The following is a 26760-nucleotide window of genomic DNA, read 5'->3' on the forward strand; positions in this document are numbered from 1 at the left end:
ATCAAAAAAATAAATTTAATTATTTGTAAGGATGAAAATTAATGTTCTAATTTACATTATCTAAATATCGTATGCCACTTTTCATCGTCAGTTGAATAGAGCGATTATAAACTAACGCTGCGCGTGAGAAAGACTTCAATGCTTGGCGAACGCTGTAATCACATAACGCAAATAATAAGTTCTTTAACTAATGCGGATGACATATCGTTACCTTCATATTTTTATTGTTGCGTATCAGATGTTTTAAATCTAACAAATGTATTTTCAGTCTTGATTTGATAATAAATAAAGAGCCATTTTTTTCTTATTAAATATTTTACAAAAGAGGTTTATTTGTTGCAAATTTTTAATTTCTAATGTAAAAAATGTCGCGATAATTGAGTCTCAAATTAATTATTCTGTATTTTGTTTACTGTATTTTTGCATTTCAATACAAACTTGAAGCAAAAATTTATTACGTAACTCAACTTCTATAAGCGTGTTCTGAATCACTTTATTGATAATTAGTCTTATTTACACAATAATTAAGATCTTTTGCAGTTTAATTTGTAATTTTATATGCGAAAAGGAAAAAGTTATTTTCCATGAATGTAAGACGAAGTTTCTATAATCGAGTAATTTATCATGTAGAATTCTTACGTGTAGTTGTTGATCATAGTAGATCTGAATATTAAATATCAATTATTAATTCATGTAATATACATTCCTAACTTGTTTTTAACTCTTCCTCTCGTCAACATTGTGATATATCAAGAAGTTATCTGTTAATCGACCGCAATAATCAAGTTCCAGTTTTAATTGATTGATAATATTTTAAATTATTATCTCATTATTGTTAATTTACTTTTTTTTTACTCTATACAAATCATATTATTTTATTTGTGTTACGTTATAGTAAAATATTTCTGACAGCAGAATTTATTTTTCAATATTTTTTTTTTACGCCTTGTGTGTATGTGTTATATATACGCTTAGGTCATATAGAAAGGGAACGTTTTAGTTTACTATGTTCCATCGAAAAAGTAAGAAGTTAAAGAGGAAGAAGACACGTGGACGGTATCGATAACGGCGATCTGACGGATGGAGTCTCGTCAAAAATGAGGATCGCGCGATCGCAAAGATCAAAGCGAGATATCTTCGCTGAAGCTATAAGCAATTCCGTTCCCGATCTCCGCAAGGATGCAAATTATTATAATTGATTCCAGAGAAGAAACGATGGGGAAAAAAGTAGGAGAGATATGGAGAGATTGGTGTGTGATCAGGCGCCTATAAAATTTTATTGAACGACATAATGCACCTGTAGTAGTGCAGTTACAATGTAGGGGGCGATCCGTCGTTCAACTTTAACCGGATATGATGAAAGAGTCCGTTGCCGATCAAGGTACTCATTACTTCACCGCGATCAATGTGTTAGCGGAGAGGCACAGATATCGTGGAGATTTCGACGAGCCGAGTCGTTCTTCGCTTTTCACCTTCCGGCGGTCGCTTACGCGCACAGATCTCACGGATGTCGGTTTTAACGGAGATAAATCATTTTACCGTTATAGTTAGATGCACCCAGAGCGCCCTTTGTACCCTCCCTTCCCGATCGTTCGATTAAACCAGACAACATTTATCAAGCGGATCGTCGCCGCGACAGCTAACTTACATCTCTTCAAAAGCAATACGACGAGGCCTTCCGAAGTACTTCCTGTGACTATTCTCTATCGTTGAGACATGCTTGTAATATGTCTCGATCCCCGCCTTTGCAATGTAAAAATCTATCTTGCCCAATAGCGCGATTTAGACGGTAGACGAGATGGTTCGTCGCTTTCCATGCCCCCGATGCAATCGCGGCCGCGCGCCTATCCGAAATCTCGATGGGTTTCGCTCGCGACGGAGATGTATGCGGAATGAGAAAAGATCGAGAGAAACGCGTTTAGAATACACGACGCGGTGCATCTTCGATTTGCGCGCATTTGAGATTTGAATCCTTTTGAGAGCCCATTTGGATTTTAAATGTCGCGGACCACGACGGGCCCTGGCTCTCTATCTCGCATTCACCGGGGACCCGATCTTCTCCCGGTATCTCCCTCCAGCCCCTTCCGCCGTCATACTGCGCTATCGTGCATCGACAACGTGGGTCCTGTCGATCGGTCGGTGCGCTCCCGCATCTTATGTCCTCGATTTCGGGGATAGGCATAAAAAGATTCGATCATTGATCCGCACGGTCAAAATTCGTGCACAAATTGCACGTGTGCAACCGACAACGAATTTAAAAGTTTATATAGCATGAGAGAGAGAGAGAGAGAGAGAAAGAGAGAGAGAGAGAGAGAAAGAGAGAGAAAGAAAGAAAGATAAGAGCGACGCGTACTGAGTGATATCTTTTGCCATTTGATCGTGCTCGTGGCTTAAAAAAGGAATAACAAAATTTTCGTAGTCGGATGAGAGCTGTTACGTGTCGCACAACTACCATTGTTAGAATTTTAAGATTATTAATAATTTTCAGACTTCTTCGAAAAAATTTTGCAACCATTTATCATATTCTTATTATAATATTAATTTTTATTATAGCTACTCGTGTAGCGACACGATTTGTATTGCAACATACAATAATATGTAAAGATAAAAAAGGAGTCTCTAACTAAATATAATAAAAGGGATATCTTATTAAATTCTTGAAATCATCTGATATAACTATGATAGGACTTTCTTCTCTCTAGAAATTTTAGCTTGTTCTATTTGATTTTATGATTATTTTATCACATAAATCCCAGCCTTTTAATTAAGCAAAGACTCGTCTTGAGTTCGAGACTCATTGTCAGTCATTATTTGTCATAAATGCACCTTCGACTCGGCGCAATACTATAATTTTGCTTGTCTGTATCATCTGACTAAGCTTGGTCAAGAAGATAGCTATAGTGTTCTACCTTCTCAATATTTTAAAATATTACATAGAGGCGCATGTAACAGAACGCGATCGTTTCTCGTTTAACGGTGTGATACGGACAATACATAAAACATTTCTACGCGGCCAGCGACCGACAGGAAACTCACTTTCGCATTTTTTTTTTCACTTTCATGCTTCTTATTTTGTCACGAGAACTTCAGATTGACGTTGAAGAGAGAATTATAGCAATTATAATATAATAATGGCAATTGAATAATAATAATCATACAATATTGTCTTTAACCTAGTATTAATTTGTAGATTCTATCTACATGACGTTCTTCCTTTTTTTAGGAAGCAATTGGGAGAGCTATCAGGGAATCTCAGAGTATTTTTTTTTTTTAAGGGTACCACGACCTTCTCTAGCCTTGTGCTAATCGGGTAGTGCTAAACGGACGTTACATGATCGTCATGTTCCTTATCGTGCCGACTTAACCCGTTGACACCGTCGTCGCTACCACACATCGACGCAGAAGTGATCGACGATAGCCGGCTGACTGCTTGGTGACCAGACCCTTTCGACTGTTGTAAAGCCGATGCTTTGACGGACCCGCCGCGCCGGCCGGCGATTTGCAAACCGGCGCGTAGAGGAGAACGAAGCTAAGCGTCGTTGCTCTCTACGCGAGGGAATCGCGGAGGCGAGCGACTAGGGGGAGAGGAAGAGAGTTCGTATATGAGGAACGGTGGGGTATGGTGGGTCGCGCCGGGTGCGACGGTCGGGAGTGCGGGTTTGTGAGAGGGCGGCAGAGGGGAGCGGCACTCCGCGGTGACGGCGGCGGCAGCGGTGGCGGCGGCAGCAGCGACGGCGACGGCGACGGCGACGGCGACGGCAGAAAGGGTTGGGAGCGGGGGATAGCTAGGGAGGAGGAACGCGCAGGGGGGCATTTGTTGGCGGCGGGTGTAGGTATACGTTCGGCCCCTACGACGCGAGTGCGTAAGATACTACGGGAGAGAACACCGAGACGGAGAAAGACGTCGCGGCGTTCGCGCGAAGGAGGGAGACAGCGAGGTAGCGGAGAGGATAGAGGGAAAGAGAGAAAGAGAGAGAGAGAGAGAAAGAGAAAGAGGGAGAGGGAAGAAGAAAGAAGAAGAAGAGAGGAGGAGGCCTCCACCTCGGACATATATGCGGTGAGAATTCGCGCCTCCTGTCTCAGTGCTTGACAGGCCGGCAAGCTCTTAAGATCCATCGGGGTTCTACCAGTCCGTCCCCTGAGCCGTCGCTGCCTACACCATCACACACGATCATCCTCCACAATTGTTCTCCACGAGAATCCACCGAATTTTGGCCTTGGAACGAGGGCGAAGCTGGTTGTAGCGCGAGAGACTTGTATCCGCAGTAGTAGCAACGTGGTGGTGCCAGCCAAGAATACCGGAAGTAGACAGGAAGAAAGGACGAAGAATCACGCGGTTCAAGTGAGGGAAGGTAGGACCGGGTTAATCTTGTCCGCGAAGGTCGAGGTAACCAGTTCGGATTTGGCGCCATGACATTCGAAGCACGCTTGATAGGGAACGGGGTTTGTCACTGAACAGAATACGCGCCTTTTGGAAACGATAACAAACTGGCGCTAAAAGCTGAAGGTCACGAGGATGCTACCGGCCGCATGATTGTCCAGGACACTTTGCACTAAGTCCCGCCGAAATACTGAAGTGCCTTGTGATCTCTCTCGCAGTGATTGGTGTGCGTGAGAACGGTTTTGGTGAACCCTATAAAGTGAAGCGGACCACTCGGAAAATACACCGGCGGTTTTCTCTTTCTTTCTCTCTCCCTTCCCCTCTCTCTTTCTCTCTCTCTCTCCCCCTCTCTCTTTTTCTTTCTTTTCATCTTTCTCGACCTAATCGTATTTTCTGCGTAATCGAGGAGACTCGAGTTTTCCACGGAGTTAATAAATTCGTGACGTAGGACGGAAGAAAGCGAAACTGGATCGTGCAGATCGCGATCGTGATCGAGGCCGGTCGCCTAGTTCCGGCGGAGTACCGACTTCAGGGCACGATAAGGGGACCAGGCGGTTACTGGAAGTGGAGAACGTATGGTTGCGTAAGTTCAGGAAGAAGCTACCGCTGCGAGATAAGCGACGAAGAAAGAGACTTTCTTCGCATATGAGACTACACGAAAAAAAGTAGAAGTGAAGAGTTTAGAAGTTTAAGACTATAGTACAGTGAAGAAGAAAAAAAAACTTTTTATAATCGTGAGGGAGACTATCTAACAAAAAGCATAAAATAATAGTCAATCGGAAAGGAAAGACATTAGTGCAGGGATTGGCAACGAAGAACGGTTTCATTATATCATAAGGAAAATTAAAAGAAATTCTAAGGTCTTGTCTCGGGGAAAAGACAAGGACTTGGCGGGAACGACGATGCCATTGATCATCTGATCGTTCCTTTCACGACGAAGGCCGATCGTAGAGCATGATCCGACCAAGGGCGACCTTGAACAAGATGGTCACGAGGGCGCTGCTACTACTCTCGCTGGTCTTCCTCGGTGCCTTTGACGCGCCTGGCATCGAGAGAACCCACTTGGCGATGGCTAGTAACTGCAATGCCTGTAGGATACACGAGGAGATCCGCGCGCTCAGTTTGGAGGCGATCAAGGAGCAGATCCTGAACAAGCTCGGCCTCAAACAAGCGCCGAATATGACGGGTCGGGCAATGCCGAGGATCCCGCCGATCTCGAAGCTGATGGACATGTACGGGATGCAGGCCGACCAGCCTCTTGAGCCTGGTATCACGCACCACGAGGAGATCGACGAATATGCCGCCAAGACGGAGAGTGTCTTTGCTTTAGCGCAGCCTCGTAAGTTTCTTCTTCCGTTTCCTTCCTTTTGTATACGGGGTGTTCCATGGTGTTGAGAAGGAGAAATTGGAGCAGAATTTACATTACTATATATCACTTTATTTTGTCTTGTAACATTTTTCCATGTTTATTATCATTTCCAAAATATACCTTGTCTCATTTCTAAGGAACGCCCTGTATTATTAAATTTAATAGTTGTAGAGATGTTGGGCATATTTTTGTAATTTTCCAGAAATTAAATTTCTAAATTATCTCTACGAGAAAAATATTGATACGGATTTGATTCTCCATATTTGACTCTTTTATCGAGTTCAGTAAAAGTTTGAAAAATTGAATTTTTTAGAAACAACTTACAATTTTAAACACTTTGCGTCTTATTATAGAAATTCTGGATATTTTCGTCGACCTATTAATCTTAAAGAATAAAAAAATATTAAATTAATTATATATACAGTTTGAGCTTCTACTACATATAACTCCAAAAAGAAAACTCTTAAATCAAAAGTCGGAACATTTTGTGAAATCCGTGAGAAGTACCACTCCGCACGGTATTCAATTAATGTATGCTTTCGCAACGCAGAGCGTATGGTATTGAAAATCTTTCGCAATAAAATATCAAACGCAGCGCGATTCTTTTTTTCTTTACAAGATGTTTAGTCTGATGCACGATTGCAAAAACTCGTCGTGCATATCTTAGCAAAAGGTAGCGTTATCCCAAAGATTATGCCAGCCAGGCGCCACGGTTCGCTCAGAATTAATTACCGCGAGTGGTAATATTTCATACATGACACCGATCATGTTTTCCTTGGTAACGTCAAGTAAATTAACCTCAGCGACTCGGCGATCCGTCCGACGTGACTCGCGCATATACACGCTCTCGCATGCAACATTGTACATATACTGAATTGCATCGTATCATCGCCGCTGATGAGCATCTTGTAACTTAATAGTGTCGAAGTAACAATTATATAACTGGCTCTCACATCCGACATCCGTTGCTGTTAATTCTACGATTTACCCGACAAGTACCGTATAACTCGTCTGCTGTACAGACATATCCCTGTATTTAGTCTTTTAAATTTAAAAAAATATATAATACGTATATCGAAAAATCGTATCGCATGACGAAAGAGCGAAATTCCGGATTTTTCGGAAGTTCATCCTAGCCTCTGCTGGGCAATTACTTATTGCAGGAATAGAATCGGGGGAGATGTTCACAAATAACACACGACGATAAATACTTCAATAATTAATCCTAGCATTGTGTTTGCAAAAGTTGCAAAAATATGTGCCTGCAATTACCATCACCGGAATGGGCAGAATAAGTGATAATCCGATGATGCAAGGCACGCAATGCTAATACGATAATTGGTGGATTATCGATTTATTATCGATTGCTACCAAGGTGCAATAAAAAATTAAAAATAACGTAATGACAATCGAAGAGCAAGGAGGAGGTCAAGGATACCGCGCGTTTTCGGGGACACCCTGTATGCGCTCCGTGCATAATATACACTTGTTAAGGAGCAGAAGGAGCTCCAAACGGTCCGCCGCCGCACGAGTCCCTCGGGCGAAACTGTCTTCGAGCCACTTGCCGCTAAGCACGTAATAGTGGCGGTAGAACCGCAACCTGTTATTAAGGCCCCCGTGTTCGCGAAAAAAAAGAGAGAGAGGGAGAGAGGAGAGAGAAAAAGAGAGAGAGAGGGAGGGAGGGAGGGAGAGAGAGAAACGAAGTAAGAAAAAAGAGAAAGGGGAAGAAACAAAATAAGATCAACGACCTGCTTAGGAACTCGGATCGGCGAGGGAGACCGATCGTGGTCTCGCTAACCGCGAGACTGGCGTGCTTTCTTTCTGGGCGAATCTGAATTTTTTATAAAACGTAATATGCCCCGAGCACGATGGCGAGTTCACCGGCGAGGCGCAGCGCCGCACCGGCCGCATTGTGGACGATTATCGCGTATCGCACGATTACAGACACTTTGGCATTCCGATAAAGCGTTGACTTATTATTATCTATATCGCGTCAATTATAGCTTTATTTTCCAGCGTTGCAATACGTGAGAGAGGCGAGAGATCAAAATTCCTGCAGCGAACTCGCATTATATTGTACATCGTCGCCGCATCAAATTACTGATTACGAATGTCTAAGGCTTGTTCGCTCGTGATGATGAAGTATTACTCGTTCATTTTTTGCGTAAAAGATGAGCCACAAAGAAGTGGTATAAGTTCTTTTTCCATTAAATATATTGTTATTTTTTCCTCTTTTTTTTTTACTATCGCATGGATAATTATATTATAAAGCGTGAAAATATTTATATGTAGTATTTTACACTTAAAGTAGAGAAAAAAGTTTATAAAGATCGTAAAAAAATTGTTTTAAATATGTTTTATGATTGGAATATAGAATACTTTGCAAAGTATTTATCAAAGAAAATTTTTCTAAAAGAAGTAAGTAAAAAAAGAAAGGGCATTGCAAGATTATTGATTTAAATTGTCCGTCTTAAAAAATTTGGCCGCTGTATGTACTATTCATAGATCGTATTCATTTGTAACTAGCTTCTACGCGCTAAACGTTCCAAGCCCTTTACAAGCATCTTCCATTGTACACGTTAAAGTGCGGCAACGTCGTACAATTTGCTTCCTAAACTGATCTTGCCGCGGTCTTGCAGCAGTCGAAAATAAGTGTGCATATATTTAGCATTGCGCAGATAACGAACGGCGAAGCGTGAACAAGAGTTCAAAAGTTTACGCCCACTGCCCAGCAATATCGGTGAGATTAATAGCCGGAACGATTTAATGAAAAAAAAGGAAAAAAATATGTATGCGCGCATAAGATGATATGCGATGCTCTTAACGTACAGTGCGTAGGTACCGTGCGTAAAATGTACAACCTGCACTCGAAACCGCCGGGTCTCGGTATCGTAAGTCTCGGTAAGTCGCTGTCGCTGTCGTCACAAGTAACTTGGAATAGAATTTGGAATAGAAACTAGTATCGAAAGTAAGCCAAAAAAAAAAGAATGATTGACTGGTATCGCATTCGCGACGAGTTATCGGGAATGACCTCTTGTCTCTCCGTCCGATCGTCTCGGTCCCCGCTACGGGGAACAATTTTTGAAAATCCGTACGTGCGAATTTTCTTGCATGTGCAGTATTTTTGCTCTTTTATATTTGTCTCCGTTTTGTGAAAAGTTTGCGAAAGTTTTCGTCTGGTTTTAGAACGATAAAATTGATACTTGTGAAATTCTTTTAAATCTATTTTTATAACTTTTTTTATGTATATCTCCTTTTTAATTTGTTTTATTTCTTCTTTCTTCTTTTATTTAGATCTACTTTTATCTCTTCTCTGTATACATATATCGCTTATCGCTTTCATTATCGAAATAGATTACAGTTTTATTATATCCTTTTTTAATGTATGAACGTCGAATAACATGTTTGATTGATATTAATTATATGCATATATTAAATAAATGTGACAGTAATTTGTAAAAAAGTTAAGATGCATTTTATTTTATTTATATAGTATATTTTCGATTTTTTGGTTATATTTCCACCTGTTGGTTTTACACACACAATGCGCTTATTATTGATTATTATTTATATTGATTATATCGATTATTAATTATTGATTATATCGATTATTATTTATGCATTACATCCGCGCTTATTATTGATTATACTCAATTTTTTTTCACTTAATCTTTTCTCTTTACTATTTTCAACTATTTCTTATCTACGACAAATTTTCAGTTTTGTCATATTTTCTTATCATCATGCGTTTTTCTCTTACGTATCCGAAAACGGATAAATTTCTTTTTATATTATCATTTTCTATCGTCCTCTTCAATTCTTCTTTTATTTCTGGATTTTTCTCAATCGTTCTAAAGCGTTCTTTTTTTTCATCTCTTCTATCAAAATTTTTCTTTGATTTTCATGTATTATTTATAATTCTGAATCTTAATATATGTCCTGCAGCAAAATGAACGACGGTTTCTTACTCGATGTCCTCGAAAGATCGGCCGATCTCTCGATTGCCTCTTGTTGCATGATCAACTTATAAGTAGACGGGACATAATATATGTATATACATATGTATGTTATAAATGTAGCACATGAAGCTACATGATAAGTCATTGCTCACCGATGACCAACGCGAACCAGCGCTTTAAGGCAGTTTAAGAAGTTAGTTCGCGATATTAAAGAAACTTCTTCGAAGATCTTTTCTGAGGGATTTAATTGTTACTAATTGTAGAGACAATTATTTTCAACTTACAACTTTAATTGTGTTTTGCAATTTCGAAGCTTCAAGAAATTTTCATTTAATGTTTAATTATCATAACGATGTAATCAATTTTATATCGGTTACTACATATACATACGTATAAAACGTCGTGAAATACGCGTTTAATAAAAAAAACTTACTGAAAAAGAAACCTTAATTAACGTGCAAATTTTTTAGAATCTGTTACACGTTTAATAATTTTCGACATTAAAACTCCATACGACAGATCACACATCAAAAAATTTATTATATAGGTATGATAAAGACACGCTGCGTCCCTTTGTAGTCACCGCCGCGCGACTACGATGACGCTGACCAAAATTATTCCTGCAGGAAATATAGCGCGCATGTTGGACCGATAGTCACTGCAGACGCGGTTGATTAACTGCCTTTTAAGTATTTTTCTCGCGTGTATCGCCGGCGCATATTCAGACAATACGATAGGAGACCAATTAAATGCATAAAAATGTTCAATGACAAATACGTCGTTCTGTGTAAATAAAGTTGATAGACTTTAATGTCGTAATTAATAGCAACGGATTTTTTCCGGAAATCATTTTTATAGAAAAAGGGTTTATCACATACGAATCACATTACGAATTGAGATGATATTACATTCCACATATCTCAGAGAGAAAATAGAAGGGGTAAGAAATATTTCAGATCACGTTAGATGTGTTAGTTGTCGCGTTTAACCGTAAAGATCGCAAATGAGACTCAATATATTAAAGACGTTATAACAAATATAAAACCGCATATATGTGACTTAATCTTTACTTAATCTTTTCCAAACGTATGTAATAATTACTTTATTACAAAGAATCAAAATTATTTTTTATTTTAATAGAATATCTTAATAAAAAAGTATTACTTGAAATTAAAAAATTAAAAAAATTTTTAATTATTATAATATTCTTTTTGAGAAGCGAAGAAAAGAAATGCGAAAAGAGATCAGTAGGCTTCACAGATTCGAGATGGAGACCCGTCAGTCTCCGTCTAGTGCTCCTTAGAATTAAGTATGGGCATTAAGTATAGGCCTGTCGAATACCTAAACGCGAGAGATCACCAAGACTCGCAAATGCATACGTGTGCGAACGACGAACCGGCCTCCATCCGCAACGAAGGTCACGGCCGGTGCACAGCCTAGGTCAGGCCCAACGCCCATTATCGCGTTAAAGCTGTCTGTAGGTGACTGGCGGCGGTTAGTGTAACCACATTATATATATTGGGAGCTAGTCCATGACTTAGCGCCCGGAGCTACTCTAGGATGGCAATTTACTCTAGCCAGCTGGAGCGACGATTGTTGAAAGCGGCGGGGCACAAATCGAAAGTCACAAAGGGGAAACGTAGACGATTACTATAAAGGAAGATTACAAAATTATTGAATGTTTACGCAAATTGTTGTCGAGTCGTTTAATATATTTTCCGTATGATCGAGTCGCGCAGAAAATTTGTTCTCCATATTTTACGTATTACTTACGTATTACCTATAAATTAAGATAAATTAAGATTTCGTGATTTCCAACACTTAATACATATATTATCGATGTATTACTTCCTAAAAAATTAATAATAGAAACTAATTTAAGAACATGATAATATCGATTATATGAATTCTTCTTCCGTTCTTAATTTTACCAAAAAATTTTGCAATTCGTTTATAAAAAGATTCTATTATGTGTGCATGTATTATTATATAATGATATAAAAAAGATAATACATATCTAATTTATTATATTTATACACTTCGAATTTTTCCATCAACTCTCCACGCGGACTCAAAAGTCAAACTTGCAACTTTATTGTAATTATCGCGCAGACAATATAATAGCGATATGTACACGCTTACATATATAAACACATCGGGTTTATCGATGTCATTGGGTTTTCTATTCTTATTGTTGCTTACATTTAAGTATATACATATAACAACTCGTAATCCGATAATTAATCGGGGGCATAACCCTTGCCATAATTAAGAATTACTAAATATCGTCATCGTGTTGCAAGCGATAATTAAAACATTTTTTTAGAAACATTTTTCTTTTTCGTATGCCTTTACAAGACATGTCTGCTATCGCAGAACGTTTCCGTGAATTGTACTGAGAACTGCGTCATATCGATGCAATGTAATCGCCTTTTCGGGGCACAATATTTTATTATCTTTTTATTGACAATTGTATTTGTTTTCAATAAACAAAGTTTGCATTAATATCATACTGATATTGCAAAAATATATTCGAAATATTTTGATAAATTATAATCTTCTTGATTAATCGTATCTGTCAAATTCGCACATCTGGTTTTTTTTTTATACAAAAATAAAAAAAATGTATGACCTTGTGATTTCTGTGTCATAAATATTTGACACATATACGAGAATAAAATTGCTAAATGAAATTATAAGATATCTTATTTCTTTTTAATTAAATGCTTATTGTTAAAAAACGATAGCGAATCCACAAAAATTTTACGATTGGCAGAGAATTGTAAGTATAATATTGTGGACAAGTCTGTACGAGACTTGTCCACTGTTTACGCAAAATATCTTTTACATGATCATAACTTTTGTCACGATTGCTCCTCATCATCCCTCCTCTTCATCTCGTAAATCGTGAATATCAAATCCTGGTTACCCTTCTCGCCCCGTTGCCCCTCAGCTGCCATTCTACGTTTGCGCTTAAATAAACCTGTCCAACGAAATTAGCAAATTTGTAATAGATATATATCCGATGAATAATGATAGTGCCACTGCGGTCAGCATACTCGCAGACAGGCGCCGTGTCGCCGACGGTTCTCATTCGCCTCGCGCCTCGGCCTCCTTCACTCCGCGGTACGATTATACAGATCCCGATTTCTCGGAACTAGACATCCTTGACGTTAGCTGAGACTGGTGTATAATTTTGACGGTTTTGGATCCTGATGTTACAGGCGCACGAAGATGATCTTTATGCTGTCATGGCAATTGAAGCAAGGTGCATTTTTTTATGTAGCAAAAAAGATATTCACAAAGTTGTATTTAGAGAAATGATGCTGGCCTTAATTTTTGTTTTGTATAGAATTCGATTGAACAGGGTGGTTCTATTCTGCGGTGTTCTTCTGCTATTGGCTTTTTTTTTTTAGAAATTTATGGATTGATTTAGTTTTAACGAGAATGTGTGACTTTATTAAAACCAATAAATCGACGAGATCGATGAGAAGCGCTAGGAACGATCTATGAGTAATCCTTACAGAAAAAACCAGTTTGTCTTGTTCCTGACTCTGTGCAAGCGAGTATTAAAAGTACAAATATCACCGTCGCACAGCGAGTGCATTTAAGGATTACTGTTACATAAAATCCGATATACGTTGCATGAACGCTCGAATAATATCAGATTGAATTTGATCACCAGGAAATATATTAAAAATGTTGTTATTCAATGTTACAAATAATTAATTACATCGAACTGACGTGCGATTTAAAATATGACTGAATCGTTTTTAATTAATTTTTTTACAACTTCCGATAAAACGGTGGTAAATATCGATCAATTAACCATCATTTTTTATTGTAAATAAAACAGTAATTATATGCGTTTATTCTAATTTTCGGCAACAATCAGAAATCCTTATACATACGATTTTCTCTGAGAACTTCTCCTATTCATTATCCGACAGATTTACCTCGAGCAAGAAGACAATCACAGGGTGCAAGAAGAAGAGGCGTTTCTAACTTTTTTTCGCCTCTTGGCGCGCTAGCAGCTCCCCTCCCCCCATGAGAAAGGGTGCGGGCACATAAACGCACGCGATGCCGCAAGGCGCATAAGGCAGGCCCTTTCGAGGGGAAAAATAAAAGCGAAAGAAGTAGCGGGAATCGGACAAGGGGGCGAAGGAGAGAACGAGTCGTGGAGACGGGGAGAGGGGGGGAACGAGTACGCGTGACCCAAATGCGAATTTTATCGAGTTACGCTGTTATACTGTCGAAGTGCAGTCGCAATTGCGGGCCGCCTGCGTCACGCGATGCAGATTACTCGGAGACGGCAGTTTTTACGTCCGGTTTCGCCCGGCCGGCGGGCCCCCGGAAGGTGATCCCACGGTGAAGCGTGTTTTACGGGGTGCGCCGCGAGCGAGCGAGCGCGTTCGCGATCGCGCTACCGGAAAGAAACGATAAGTGCCTTGTAGATAGGTAGCGCGGCACCGATCCCCTCCCCCTTCCCGATGCGCCGACGAATACACCTCACGTATGCACGAGGAATTAGAATTATTATCGATCCTGTTGGATTCGCGATTCTCCCGGTAATTATTTTAAGGGGGTTGTCTCATGTAAAGCGATAAAAAACAAGCGATTCTTATGAATGTTTTTTAGGAGAAATCTTTTTGTGCTTGTTGCATTAAGTCTCGACAACATTTCGGAATTTCTTGAACGCGGTATTGAGGATTTTTATACAATAATAAAATATGGATATCCGATCTTGTAATATTGTGAGCATTAGTCTGACAAATATGATGATTTAAAAAAAGGCATACGAATTTTAACCTACTAATACATTTTTTTCTCGTACTTATACTTTAATCAACATTTCAGCACTGATCGGATATTCTTCAGAAGAACATACGAAAGTATAGATATATAAGTCAATTTTCAAATATCAGACCTCAGGATTCCCAACATACAGTGACTGCCCGTCTCTGTCAAACAGCCGACGATACATTGTCGGAGACTCGAGTTTGCACGTTGCGTCTCTATCGAACGCGTTAGCGAATGCGTTCTCCACGCGACAAATCCGCGAAGGGTCGTTCACCCCCGCGCCCTACGGGCTCGCAGGATCATTAGTGCAATTAGGTATTCCCAAGTCGAAGTTAGAGGGCACGTTATCGAGCGGCTTTAGGCGCAACGAGACGGCATAGGGGGTGGGATGAGACGGGACGTAGATACGACATTGCGTTACAACATTAATTTCGGGGTTCAACGCTCCTGGCGAGCGGATGAGTGTGCGTACACAGACGTTTTCGTGGTAGACACACGCAAAGCCCTCCTCTCGGCGCTGCCCTCGGCTGTTTAGCCGGATTGGATGTGTAGGCCGACGTCTCGTTTGCGAAAATCCGCTCCTTTCAACGCTTCAAGCACAAAACTATCCCATCGCGAGATTAAATCAATTGAACGGTTGAACTGCGGTGAGTCGCGTGATAAATTAGTAAGATTTAGCGCTGTTATAATTCTCACGCTTGATACGTGCGTTTTCTGTGGTAATTTTTTTTTAGCCAATCTATCCACGATTATATTCATCTCGATATAGATTTATGTTTTTACGATCGAGAGAGGGTTAATTCAAAACTTTGATTTTTGAAAAATTTCAATATTCGTCGAGGGATCCGATTTTTCAGTTCTGTCTCAAGGCCGGAGCTACGCCACTTTTGCATCCTCGCGCGACACCGCTTTCCACCGATCCCTCTTCGTTCTTTCCTGTTGCTCGTCTCCGTGCTTGAAGGTCGGACAAGGGGAGGCACCGTAACGAGCCACTACGTCGGCATCGGCCGGAAAAAAAACGGAAAGAAAGACCGTTAGGACGGGAAAGATGGTGGCTTATTTTCGTCCAGACGAGGCTACAGACCGTCTGGCGCGAGAGATTTCGGACTATATTTAAAGTCGCGAAGCAGAAAAAAAGTGCTCCCAAAAAGTCGCGAGTCGCGCGAAGATGACGCGTGTCTTCTCCGTAATGTCGTACAATTTTGGTGCTTCGGTTGACACGGAGATTTTTTTTCTTTTTGAACCTCCGCGGAAAGTGAATGAAGCTTAACGTGTCAGGTGTACCGAGAAAGAAAAACGAGAGCGCGATAGAATTCACGGTTTTGGAACTAACGATCATTCTAATGATATATAATATTTTACTTAAAAAAAATCGATTTAAATAATTGGTCCTACAAATACTCTGTCCTCTCGTTAATATCTAATATAACTTTTAAAAAATAATTTCTTCCGCTGCGTTCACGGCATATTTACAATCTCGACAATCTTGGTGCAGTGTCTGGTGAATTTGGTTAATTGTCCCTTTTCGAGACTCACACGCACGTTCGAGCGTGCACGTGACGAAACGCGACGCTGATTTCCAAGCCGGTGTCTCGCCGGAGACGCAAATAAATGCGCGCCGTGAATGTGACAGTTGGCGGCGCGGGCAGTAGACAGGGGTGGGAAAGGTAAACGACAAAAAGAAGGAAGGGCGCGGGGTGAAGACAATAAAGCCAAAGCATTAAGTACATCGTGCTTCAGCGCTTGAGATAAATATAGATTTTAGCGAACGGAGGTCACTCGCATTGCACATACGGCAGAACAAACGTAGAAAGACTTTCTCGCCTGCGCGATATACACTTCGAGATTCGAGGAACGAATAGAATCAAAGTGCTTGTTCTCGTCGCTTAATAGCGTCGCGTAGTTCGAAATCTGTTAGCGAGAATGATGCATAATGTAAAGAAAATATAAAAATTGTTAAATATTTTAGACGGGATTACTGACTCGATCTTGGAAATATTGGTGTATCGTATCTCTAATTTCAATTGTTTGATAGCGTTTTCAATCTGCCGTACTTGTTCGAAACGTTTGTTGCGAAAACGAACAATGTCTAATGAAATTTTCACTAAATACAACGTATCGCTCGTTTAGCGTTTATCAGTATAACATAGAGATTTCTCTCTCTTTGTTAGTCTCTTTCTCTCATTCTACGTAATGGTCGCTAAATGCGGAACCGCGATCGCGCTTTGTCGACGGAAGGCTGGCCGCGTCGTAGAAGCGCGTCGGAATAAGCGGGAAAATAAGAGAGCCATTCAAACGGGTGGAAATCATGGAAAACAACGATGATACCGCGGTGTCGTGGCCCTGCCTATAAATAAAGCGAAGAAATAATTGTGATACGGAACGACCTCTCTCTCGCCAACCGGACCGTGGTGCCCCTCCTCGTCTACCCGGGACGCATCCCCCTGATGCACTTTTCGCCGCTATCGGCCGATTCTTTCGTTCTCTCTTTCTCTCTCTCTCTCTTTCTCTCTTTCTCTCCAAGCTACAGCCGTACGTGAGGGCGGCGACGACGTTTAAAAATATGCACACGGCAAATCGTCTATCGTCGCGACACGGCCGCGCGTGCTCCCGTACACTTTGGATGATCAGACTGTTTCGACGAGGCGACCCTATTTGATAATAATTTGTTCGCTGCTTATTTAAATATATTATTCGCACATTTTCTTATGCACAGATTTTTTTAAAATAAATAACCATAACAATATTAGTTAGTTCGATTTCGCTGAAGGTAACGACTATGAAGTAGTTGAACGTATAGAAATTCAACTCGACAAACGGCTGCACATCGGCTTTCTGCGAAAGTGCCTATTATGTAAATTATCACGCACTGCATCAGAGCTCTTATTTTTTGACCCGATAAAATGATTCGTCAATTTATATTCGCGTCCTCTTTCCCCAGGGTGTGCGACGATTCCTGGTCGTGAACCGTGTGAGAGGTCGTTTCGACTGTCAAACTTTCTCTTGCCAAACTTTCAGCCGCTTTTAAAACGCGAAGGGCGCGTTTTTGGCGGCGCGGCGGGACGGGCACGTCCGTAATCGTAAAGTTGACGTGATTAATAATAATTACTCCCCGGGGGTAGATCGGGTAGACGGCGTGTGACGGGTAGACGGTAGCATCACGGGTAGATGTCTATGGGTACATGGGTAGATGCGAGTCCGCGCGGGCGCGCGTCAGACGATCCGTTGCGGAGGACGGGACAGCTGACGGGTGACAGTGACAGTGACGGTGAATAAAAGCGAGACGAGGGTAGAACGCGGCAAAAGGGGGAGCGGGTGAGGAGGAGGGAGGGGGGGGAGGGATGGTAATCGAATTATTCAAGTGCTCGAAAACGGAGAGCCGCTCGGCAAGGTTAATCGCGGCGTCCGTCGCGCGGTGTGCTCTCATAAAACGTTAACGAAAATAAACCTCTACGGTTCCCGGATGATGTCACGCAAATCTCATCGAATTTCCATGCAAAATTGAGGAAAGTCATAACTGCGCGTAGACTTTCCCGCATCTCCTCGCTGCGCGCGTCGCGTATAATGAGAGACGCCGCGCCGGCGACATTCCAACCGCCGAGGGACTTTGCTACCGCGGCATAAGTAAATAAACGTTCTACGGATCTTTCATTCTACTAGGCTTTCTCGCAGCAACCAATACAGCTGTTTAACATATTTAATTAGATACGACAAATATGAATATAATGACTTAAAGAAATATATGAAACCATTAATAATTGGCAGCAAATACGTGATACTTTTATTATATGGGAATTATATTATAATAACGGTGACTCTGAATTAATTTCAGCATTAAGCTACGATAATCGAGTAACAATTTTTATTGCATGACAATCAGAACTATTCATTAATTAATTGTCAGTTGATCATTAATTTTAAAAATTGATTTTTTCCAAAACACGGCAATACTCAAATTTTCTCGATATGGTTATCTAAAAATTCTAAAACGATCCTTCGCGTCATTCAAAACCTGTAGTGTTTCTCAGCTAGTGAGGCGTTACGTGTTCGGAAAACGTCGTCCGAGATTCATAAGTTTCATGGAAAACTTCTTACACGGCGACCGGCGCGGCGGCACGACGCGAGGAACCAGTCGAATACCAGGACGGGAGCAGCCGGCTTAGAAAGATACGCACAAAGTTGCGGCGTCGATATCGATACGCGGCGAGAGTCGCTGATTGATCGGGGAATCGGGTGAAAAACATTGCTCGCGTATAACGGTACGATTTGAGGTGGCTTTACCCTTCGTGGAAGCGGTCTTGCCGAGCGATGGCCTGAATAGAGTCTCCTGGCCCCTGCCGTGTATATAAATCTGCCTCCTGCTGCTCCTCTTTTCTTTCCTCCTTTTTTTTTCTCCTGCGCGTTATCCGTGTCCCAGTCGCTGATCGATCGCTCGATCGTTCTGTCCGCGCGGTCGGTCGCTCTCCGCGAACGCAGGGGATCCGGGGTCGAGTTTAACGTCGGTCATCAGGGTAAATGTCGGACGCACGTGCGTGAGCGTCGATCGAGCGCCGCCGTCGCCGCCGTTGCGTTCGATCGGCAAGAAATCCGAGCATGACTCTCCGCCGAGCTCTCTTCCTGATTTATTGCCGATCCCCTCCCCCTACCTCTCTGATCGCGAGAACAGCCACGAGCAGTGCGCTGCGCGGGCGTTTGTGAAGCGTTTTTGCGAGCACGGCAACTCGCCGTCCAGCGAGGAGGATTTTCTAAGTCGGTGGATCGTCTTATTTTGAAAACCGGCCACGTCGTGCTTCTTTAAGGTTTTGCCGGTTGTTCCGCGCGATCCCGAGGCAGGGTATCCCGCGGATACCAGCTCGTCTCGATCTTGTAGAAGTTGCCGTAATGAGTGAAACGAGTAAAACGATATCGATAATTAATATACCAAGAAGCAGAGATTTCGCAACTCCGTTCGCGAAGTGAGATAGATTAGCTCTTTCCCCAGCTTTCTTTCTTTTTCTACTTGATTGCTCTTCGTATGAGGTTAAACGAGTCTAGGAAAGCTACCAAAAGATTGTGATATTTTTACAGATTAATCGTATAGCGCGGAAGACGATGACACATAAATACTGAAAGTGTTACCTTTAATATAGGATCGCAAGAGATTAAACTGTGAAAATTCTATTTTACACTTGTCCGTTTTATCTGCGAGTGTTTGCAATCGGTGAAAGCGACCCGAAGACCCGAAAGACTCCTTGACTTCCTCATGTCAACGGACAACGATTAATGCGCAATTTCATCGCGAGTCTGCCGCCGCTGCGAATCGAGGCGATTCTATACATACATACCGGAGACGTGTCCGCGATACCGTCGTCGTCGGAGTAAAAAGAACGGGGCGTGGATAATCGTGACGCCGATCTGCCGTGAGCTTACGCCGATAACGTATAACATCGGAAATTTCATGTCGTTAATAAAATTACAATTTTCAAGGAAACGCGCTTTACAACGCATATTAAATTGCTGCCGGTAAGCCAGAAAAAGAGGCGTACGCGAAACGCGCGTTTCTCGTACGATCCGGCCGGGAAAGTATCGCGGCCGACGCGCGCGCGGAGGAAGTATCGCAAAAGCTGCTCTCCGATAAACTTATTTTAAGAAGCCGCCTGTCGCGGCCCGCGATCTCACGTACATGTGCCCGTATGTAATACGAGATTATTGCGCGTAATTCATGGGCTCTTTCATTCATAAAAAGGCTAAATCAAAGGCGCAAAGGCGCTTATAACGACGTTACATCGTGCCGTTATACGGCCGATCGTAGAAAGTCGCGGACGGCCGATTAGGCTTGTATCCGCAATTCGAAACAGTGTTTCTCTAATAAGGCTCGCGCCTTATCGTCGATGCTTACGCCCTGTTATCGGTCAATTAGAAATAATTATTCGCCGCAACGGACACGCATCGGCCAGACGCGCGTACTTGGATCACGCATGTGGCAATGATGCAGCGTACGTCGCTCGATAACGCTAGATTGTAACGTTAGATCGATCGATCGCCAATTGCCAATAATTGCGTTAATCGCACGTTTAATGAAAAGATAACGCAGTGTTTTCAAACGGTCAACTTTGTATCCACTTTGCTCCGAACGGTTCGATACATAAATGATTATCATGCTCATTTTATATTCCGATAACCCCGCACCGACTTTAATGAAGCTGTCATAATGTACTGCTTCAGCATCTCTGGCATCAATGCTAGATACTTAATACTTTCGCGCGTGCAGATGTATTTTTTTTTATCTGGCCAGACGCACAAATAGGCCGCATACTTTTGTATAACATAGTGCAAATCTTTGGATTTTGGACTATTTTAAAGTATTTCATGCATTCCGAAGTATGTATTTGTGACATAGAAATATCTCGCAACATTTTGCGACTTTAAACGGATGAAAGAACGAATAAATATCTCATTTTTATGCCCGCGCAAGATTGCAGTGCACATAAATACGATCGCAAAATTGTATCAGTATCCAAAATGCAACTTACCGCAAACAAATTACGTGTTGCGTTGTAATAAATATTATTGCTTAATTTTATGTTTTACTTTTTATTCATTCATGCTATCCAGTATTTATATGTAGATAGCACCAAGTGGCCACGGAGCCATTAAACAGCGCAGCGATACTTTATCGAGCTATGCAACATCGTGCATGCAGTATCGACCAGCGAGAATCTTTTCATTCATGAATAATAAATGACGCAACAAGCAAGCCGCAACGGTCGAACTCCGTTTTTTTTTTTTTCAAAAAATACGAAAAATCCGCGTTCACGTGCGGACTGTTCAGAAAAGAAACGACACATTATCGCCGTTTCTGACATATTTAGCGCACCACGACTGTATCTCCTATTTGGAATTTTCCGACATAATTACTGACGCGCCCCAATGCACTTATTACGCAGTATTAAATAATCGTACTTGTAGCTATTTTAAAATAATGCATTAAAAATAAAGATCGAATTCCAATCACAATCAATCAATCTACGGGAAAAACTTTAAAGAAGATTTCTTTATCGAGGTTTTTTGGGTGTGTTAAATAAGTTACAAAGTTTATATTCTACTGACATATCGTAAACTTTTTGTTTTTAAATTTGTTTTTAAACTTGTTTTCAGATCAAAGGTTAAGGCACTTTAAGGGTTTGGACGTGCTGTATTTCAAGTTTTCCGATAAGGTCGTCCAACATCGTGTTACCAGGGCAGAGTTGTCTCTGTGGATATGGGGCATGAATAAGGAAACGGAGCTCGGCGAACCGATTGATTTGAATGACCAAGACGCCGGTCCGGTGACGATCACGTTGCACAGGATCGTTCGGACTGAGACAGGTGGGATCGTGCTGGGTACAGCTCTGAACACGAAACACCCTCGGCCGTTCGGACGGCGGGGTGGCTGGATCACAATCGAGCTCAGACGAATGGTGGCGGAGTGGTTCAAGCATCCGAGGGATAATCTGGGAGTAGCTGTGAAGATCACCGGATCTAACGGCAATCATCGCAGGAACCGACTAGTTGAGATCAGTCCCGGCGCGGAGTACGCCCCGTATCTCGAAGTGCAGATGCAGGAACTCGATTCGCGAAGGGGCTCCAGGATCAAGAGGAACGTGGGACTCAATTGCGACGAGGCCAGTCAGGAGACCAGATGTTGCCGGTACAAGCTCACGGTGGACTTTGAAAAATTCGGATGGGATTGGATAATCGCACCTAAAAAGTGAGTTCACGATTCTTTCAGCTCTTTCTTTTTTCTTAACAAAGATTTTTTTTTATCATGAAAAGCGTTGGCCATAGAATTAGAAGTCATATCTTTTAAAGTTCTATTCATTATTATGAAAATCTCTAAAAAATTAAATATCGATTTAGCAATAAATATACGGTAAATAAATGTCTCTCTTATGTAGATGTCAAAAATGACAAAGAATCCTTCTTATGAGCTATGTTGCCGCAATCTATTTCGCGCCTGTTTAATAAAATATTTTAAATGTGTAAACTTTCGCGAGAACACATTGCGCCTCTCAAAATGATTAATGCACCGTCGGTCAAGCACGTACTAAATATTTCTCCGGTGAAGGAAAACATTTTGAACCAAACTGGGTTTACAATAAAGGAACTGCGACTTTCTTACTGGCACGTAGAACAGTTCTACATCAACAGCACTAAACTGTTATTCGCTCACGTTCGGTCTATAAATACTTCTTGTTATGCAATAGCGGTGTACATTTCGAGTTAATTTGCCGTGGCGATATTTAACGACGACGCTTATTAAGGAATACAACGAATGTGAAGTTGAGCTGAATTTGATTTCGTGAATTAGTATTATTTGACAGCGGAATCCGCATTAACGATCGATTCTCTGGCTCTTTTGTGCCGCAGATACGATGCCAATTACTGCTCGGGTGACTGTCCGATGGCTTTCCTACCGGCCTATCCGAACACGCATATCGTCAGCCTGGCGGAACCGCCGAACAACACCGGGCCATGCTGCGCACCTAGGAAGTTGTCCGAAATCACGATGTTGTATTTCGACAACGAGTACCAAATCGTGTTCTCGCGGTTGCCGGGCATGGTCGTCGAGAAATGCGGGTGCTCATAGTCCACCTCCGTTTCTGGCAAGACGAAATCGACGTGGGCGACGCCGAGAGTTCCGCACGGTTACCGCGATGCTCTCTCACGGATCAATCTCGACGATCATCGTCATTGTCCTCGTCATTCATCGTCGATTGTCGTCGCCGTGTTCTCGGCGATTCCTCATCCGATAGACTGAAAGTGCCTTGTTCGGAGAGTGCAGATTGCACGATGCGGATCTCTTTGGAGCGCGGAGGAAGAGACGCAAAGTGCGCGCTGATAGGCGGGTGTGTGGTGATTCGCGAGAGAGTCCTCTCGAAGACTGTGCTGGATGCCAAGGGAAGTCCAAAGAGGGACTCGCGCCGTGTCAGCGGGAGGCACCTCGACGGTGGTCCATGGTCCATGGCAAGGCGGATAGTTCCTAGAGTCACGGTATTATTTTTAAGACGCCGATACGTTTGCACTTGATCCACACGATCCTGATTACGCCCTCGGAATTTCGCAGAACGCGAATTTCTTATTCCCCTTAAGTCAAGGGAGGTAGTAGAAATGGGATATTTATAACGCTTGTAGTGTCATTACGCAAGCGTTGTATTCTCAGAGCTCCAACATGCAGCCAACAAGCAGCGCAAAACTTTGTTGAAATTTTTATTATTGCCCCGCGAGACCAGATAGATCACGAAGGATACAATGTGACCATTTCGCGTGCCTGTTCACGAAATGTGCATCTCGTCTCTCCCATTTCTTTACATTGAACCAAACGCGTTATCACTAAAACAGAGGTCGTCGACGATCGGTGGAAATGTGTTGGCCAACAGATCTCGGTGTACAGTAAAATCGTTGTTTTTTTTCTAATGGTTTTTTTTTCCTTTTCCCTCCTCCTCCCCCCTCGTCTTTCTACAATATATTATATATAGAAATGTTTCTGTCACTATGATCGGTTTTTTTTTAGCGAATTGTGAGAGTGCGTGTGCGAGAGAGCGTACGTGTCGAATTATGTAAATAAGTCGTAGCAGGCAAGAATGTGGTGTTGCTTCGCTGACACTCCCACGTCCTGGGAGGATCTAACGAGAATGTTACTCTTGTATTGGAGAACCTCAGCCCTCCTTATAGTTTTTCTAACGCGAATACGCGGCTCTAAGTAAGTTGTAATTACACGGCGCCAATATCCGGCTAATCGCGCTCGGAAAAACTTTTTTATATCGCGGCAATTGGCAATTTTATATCCACGTTCCTGTCATTCGTCACGATCGCAGAACGAGTGTCGAGCGTTTATTTCTAGATAAATAAACATTAATCGCGAACGAATGCGCGACGCGCGCCTGATTTTCGTAGCTTTCTTCGTAACTTACGGTATTAATAGCTGCATTTTAGCGCGTCGGATGATGCACTCGTCGTGAGAAGGGACGACTACTTTTTTTTGGAATGTGTCCCTTCTTATTCCACGCGTTGTACAATCTAAAAAAAAAAGATTGACAAGCGTTTTTAGACAAAATTATTCTAGGAGTATCTCGACAAGCGCTCTTATTAGTTTTTATAGACTCATTAGGATCCGTCCCTGATCCTCAGGCATAATCCCTATTAATTATTATCACGATGACAGCGAGGATCAGTGCTGCAATTATGTATAGACGTATCCCCGAACGCTTGAACAATTCCAGTTATGTGTAGCGATTGAAACCAATATAATTTCGATAAATTCAAATCTTCGCAATTAATCGATAAAAATTGAACGTTTAATGAGCAAGGACTCAACGTTTCTCTGAACTTTATGTAATATCGTGAATTGAACACGTCGAGATTCTACCGGTTTCAATCCCTCGTTGTATAGCGATCTTCAAAATCCGGGAACATACTTGAAACTTCTCATGCTATCAGAGCTAACACTTTAAACTCCACGTTTTCCCCTCGGCTTCGAGTCAAGTGCACTGTAGCTACATTTTGTAAAATAGTATACGATATACGATGGACTTGCGCGCACCGTCCCTGAACTTCATGTGATTGTAAAAGAAAAAAGTCACACACAAATACATACACACAAAACGTACATGTACAACATATACATACGTACACGAGTTTATAAAGAAAACTTTGCGATTTTTATAAAGCGATCATTTAGAACGTAAGAGAAAGCTCCTTGAAAAATCGATTCTTTTATAATTCATCTTCCTTCCCCGCTCTGTCACAGCTGTCCTTGTCTTTCCATTCTCTTCCGGTCATACTCTTTTTCTCCTTCGTATCTATTATACTTCCCATTCTCAGTTTGTTTGTCTCAGTGTATCAATTAAAAAGATAATGGATTTGCTTATATCCCCGCTCCGAATAAATAGCGAACGAGGACGGCAAAAAAATGCATACTTATATGTATAATGTGTACTTCCTAGGTAGGCACACAGTATAGATAGAAAAATATTTATTCCATGAAATAAATGGTTTTTCGATGAGCACGGAACATTTCATTTTTCCTTCTTTTCCTTCTCCACCATTAAATAATTTATTTAATCATACAATTAATTATATAGCAATAATTATATATATTTATGTATTTTTTTTATTTAATTATATATAATTATATATTTTTTGTTAAAGAATAAAATAAAAAGTCGGGTTCAACTCTCTGTTAACGGCACCAACTATTTAATATCAACTGTGATAAAAAATCTATTAATTAAATCAAGCTGCTTTGCAAATTTATTTTGATTACTTTAATTGCTTTAATCGTTATTTGATTTTTTATTCCACAAATATATGATACGCGTAAAAAAGAAAGCGCGTACTTTTGCACGCCGTACGTCAAATTTATTTTTAAAGTCAACTTCATGATAAATTTGGCAATATCATGTATTCTTTTGCAGTAATCAATCTGTATTTTATTAAATCGTGTTCGACGTGCCTCTCTCTTTTTTTAATCAATGCAAGAGAGGTTCATGGTGATGATAAACTTTCGGGGCAGAAAACGATTATTATTCTGCGATTTCTTTTCGTCCACCAATTAAAACCCGATCATGTTTTCGCCAATTTCTGGAATCCCTAAGGTAAAGAAAAATATTTTTTGCAATATACGCGAATTAATTATCATATCATATTACTTTTCCTGATCATTGGTGCAAAGTTCCTATTCCAAACAACCTTGCCGATTTATAGAATCTTGTCGAGACAAATTATAGTTTCTTCCTCATCTTTATTAATAAATATGACCAGGAAATTTAGTACAAATATCCTAAATTCAAATGATTTAGCAAATTTGGAAAATCTTTATCTACTTTAGATACACTAATTCTAAATACTTATTCCTAAAGTTTAATAGAATTATTTAGAAATGACTTACAAAATTCAGATATTTTTTTCAAATAGTCAGATCTAAAATTGAAAGCAAAATTTAGTACTAGATATTAGTCTTGACAAATTCTTACTAAAAATTTTGTTCATAATACATTTTCTTCCTTTGTTTATAAAATTATATACCATTAATTCAGAGTAACTTACGCACGATTTTGGAGTAGATATATTCTTGCGAAAAGTATCGAGAAAAAATCATAAAAAGGAATATCAAAGAACAATATAAAAATTTATCACACTATTTGAATTTATATTATTTATTGAAATGATTGACATTGCTTATTGAGTTATTTTGACACATTTCTTTTGACTAGTGAATTTGCGATCGAGGA

At 41.0% G+C, this 26760-nt stretch overlaps 1 protein-coding gene across 1 annotated transcript; it reads left to right on the forward strand.

Moving 5' to 3' along the window:
• The first annotated feature begins 4087 nt into the window (after positions 1-4087).
• LOC105457045 (growth/differentiation factor 8) lies at positions 4088-25534 on the forward strand. The gene is made up of 3 exons (XM_011701466.1): positions 4088-5720; positions 21647-22238; positions 22898-25534. The coding sequence occupies exons 1-3, from the start codon at positions 5336-5338 to the stop codon at positions 23115-23117; spliced, it is 1197 nt and encodes a 398-aa protein (XP_011699768.1). The 5' UTR covers positions 4088-5335; the 3' UTR covers positions 23118-25534.
• Positions 25535-26760: the final 1226 nt, after the last annotated feature.

Source organism: Wasmannia auropunctata, unplaced genomic scaffold (genome assembly GCF_000956235.1).
Source record: "Wasmannia auropunctata unplaced genomic scaffold, wasmannia.A_1.0 LD335400.1, whole genome shotgun sequence".
Taxonomy (NCBI): domain Eukaryota; kingdom Metazoa; phylum Arthropoda; class Insecta; order Hymenoptera; family Formicidae; genus Wasmannia; species Wasmannia auropunctata.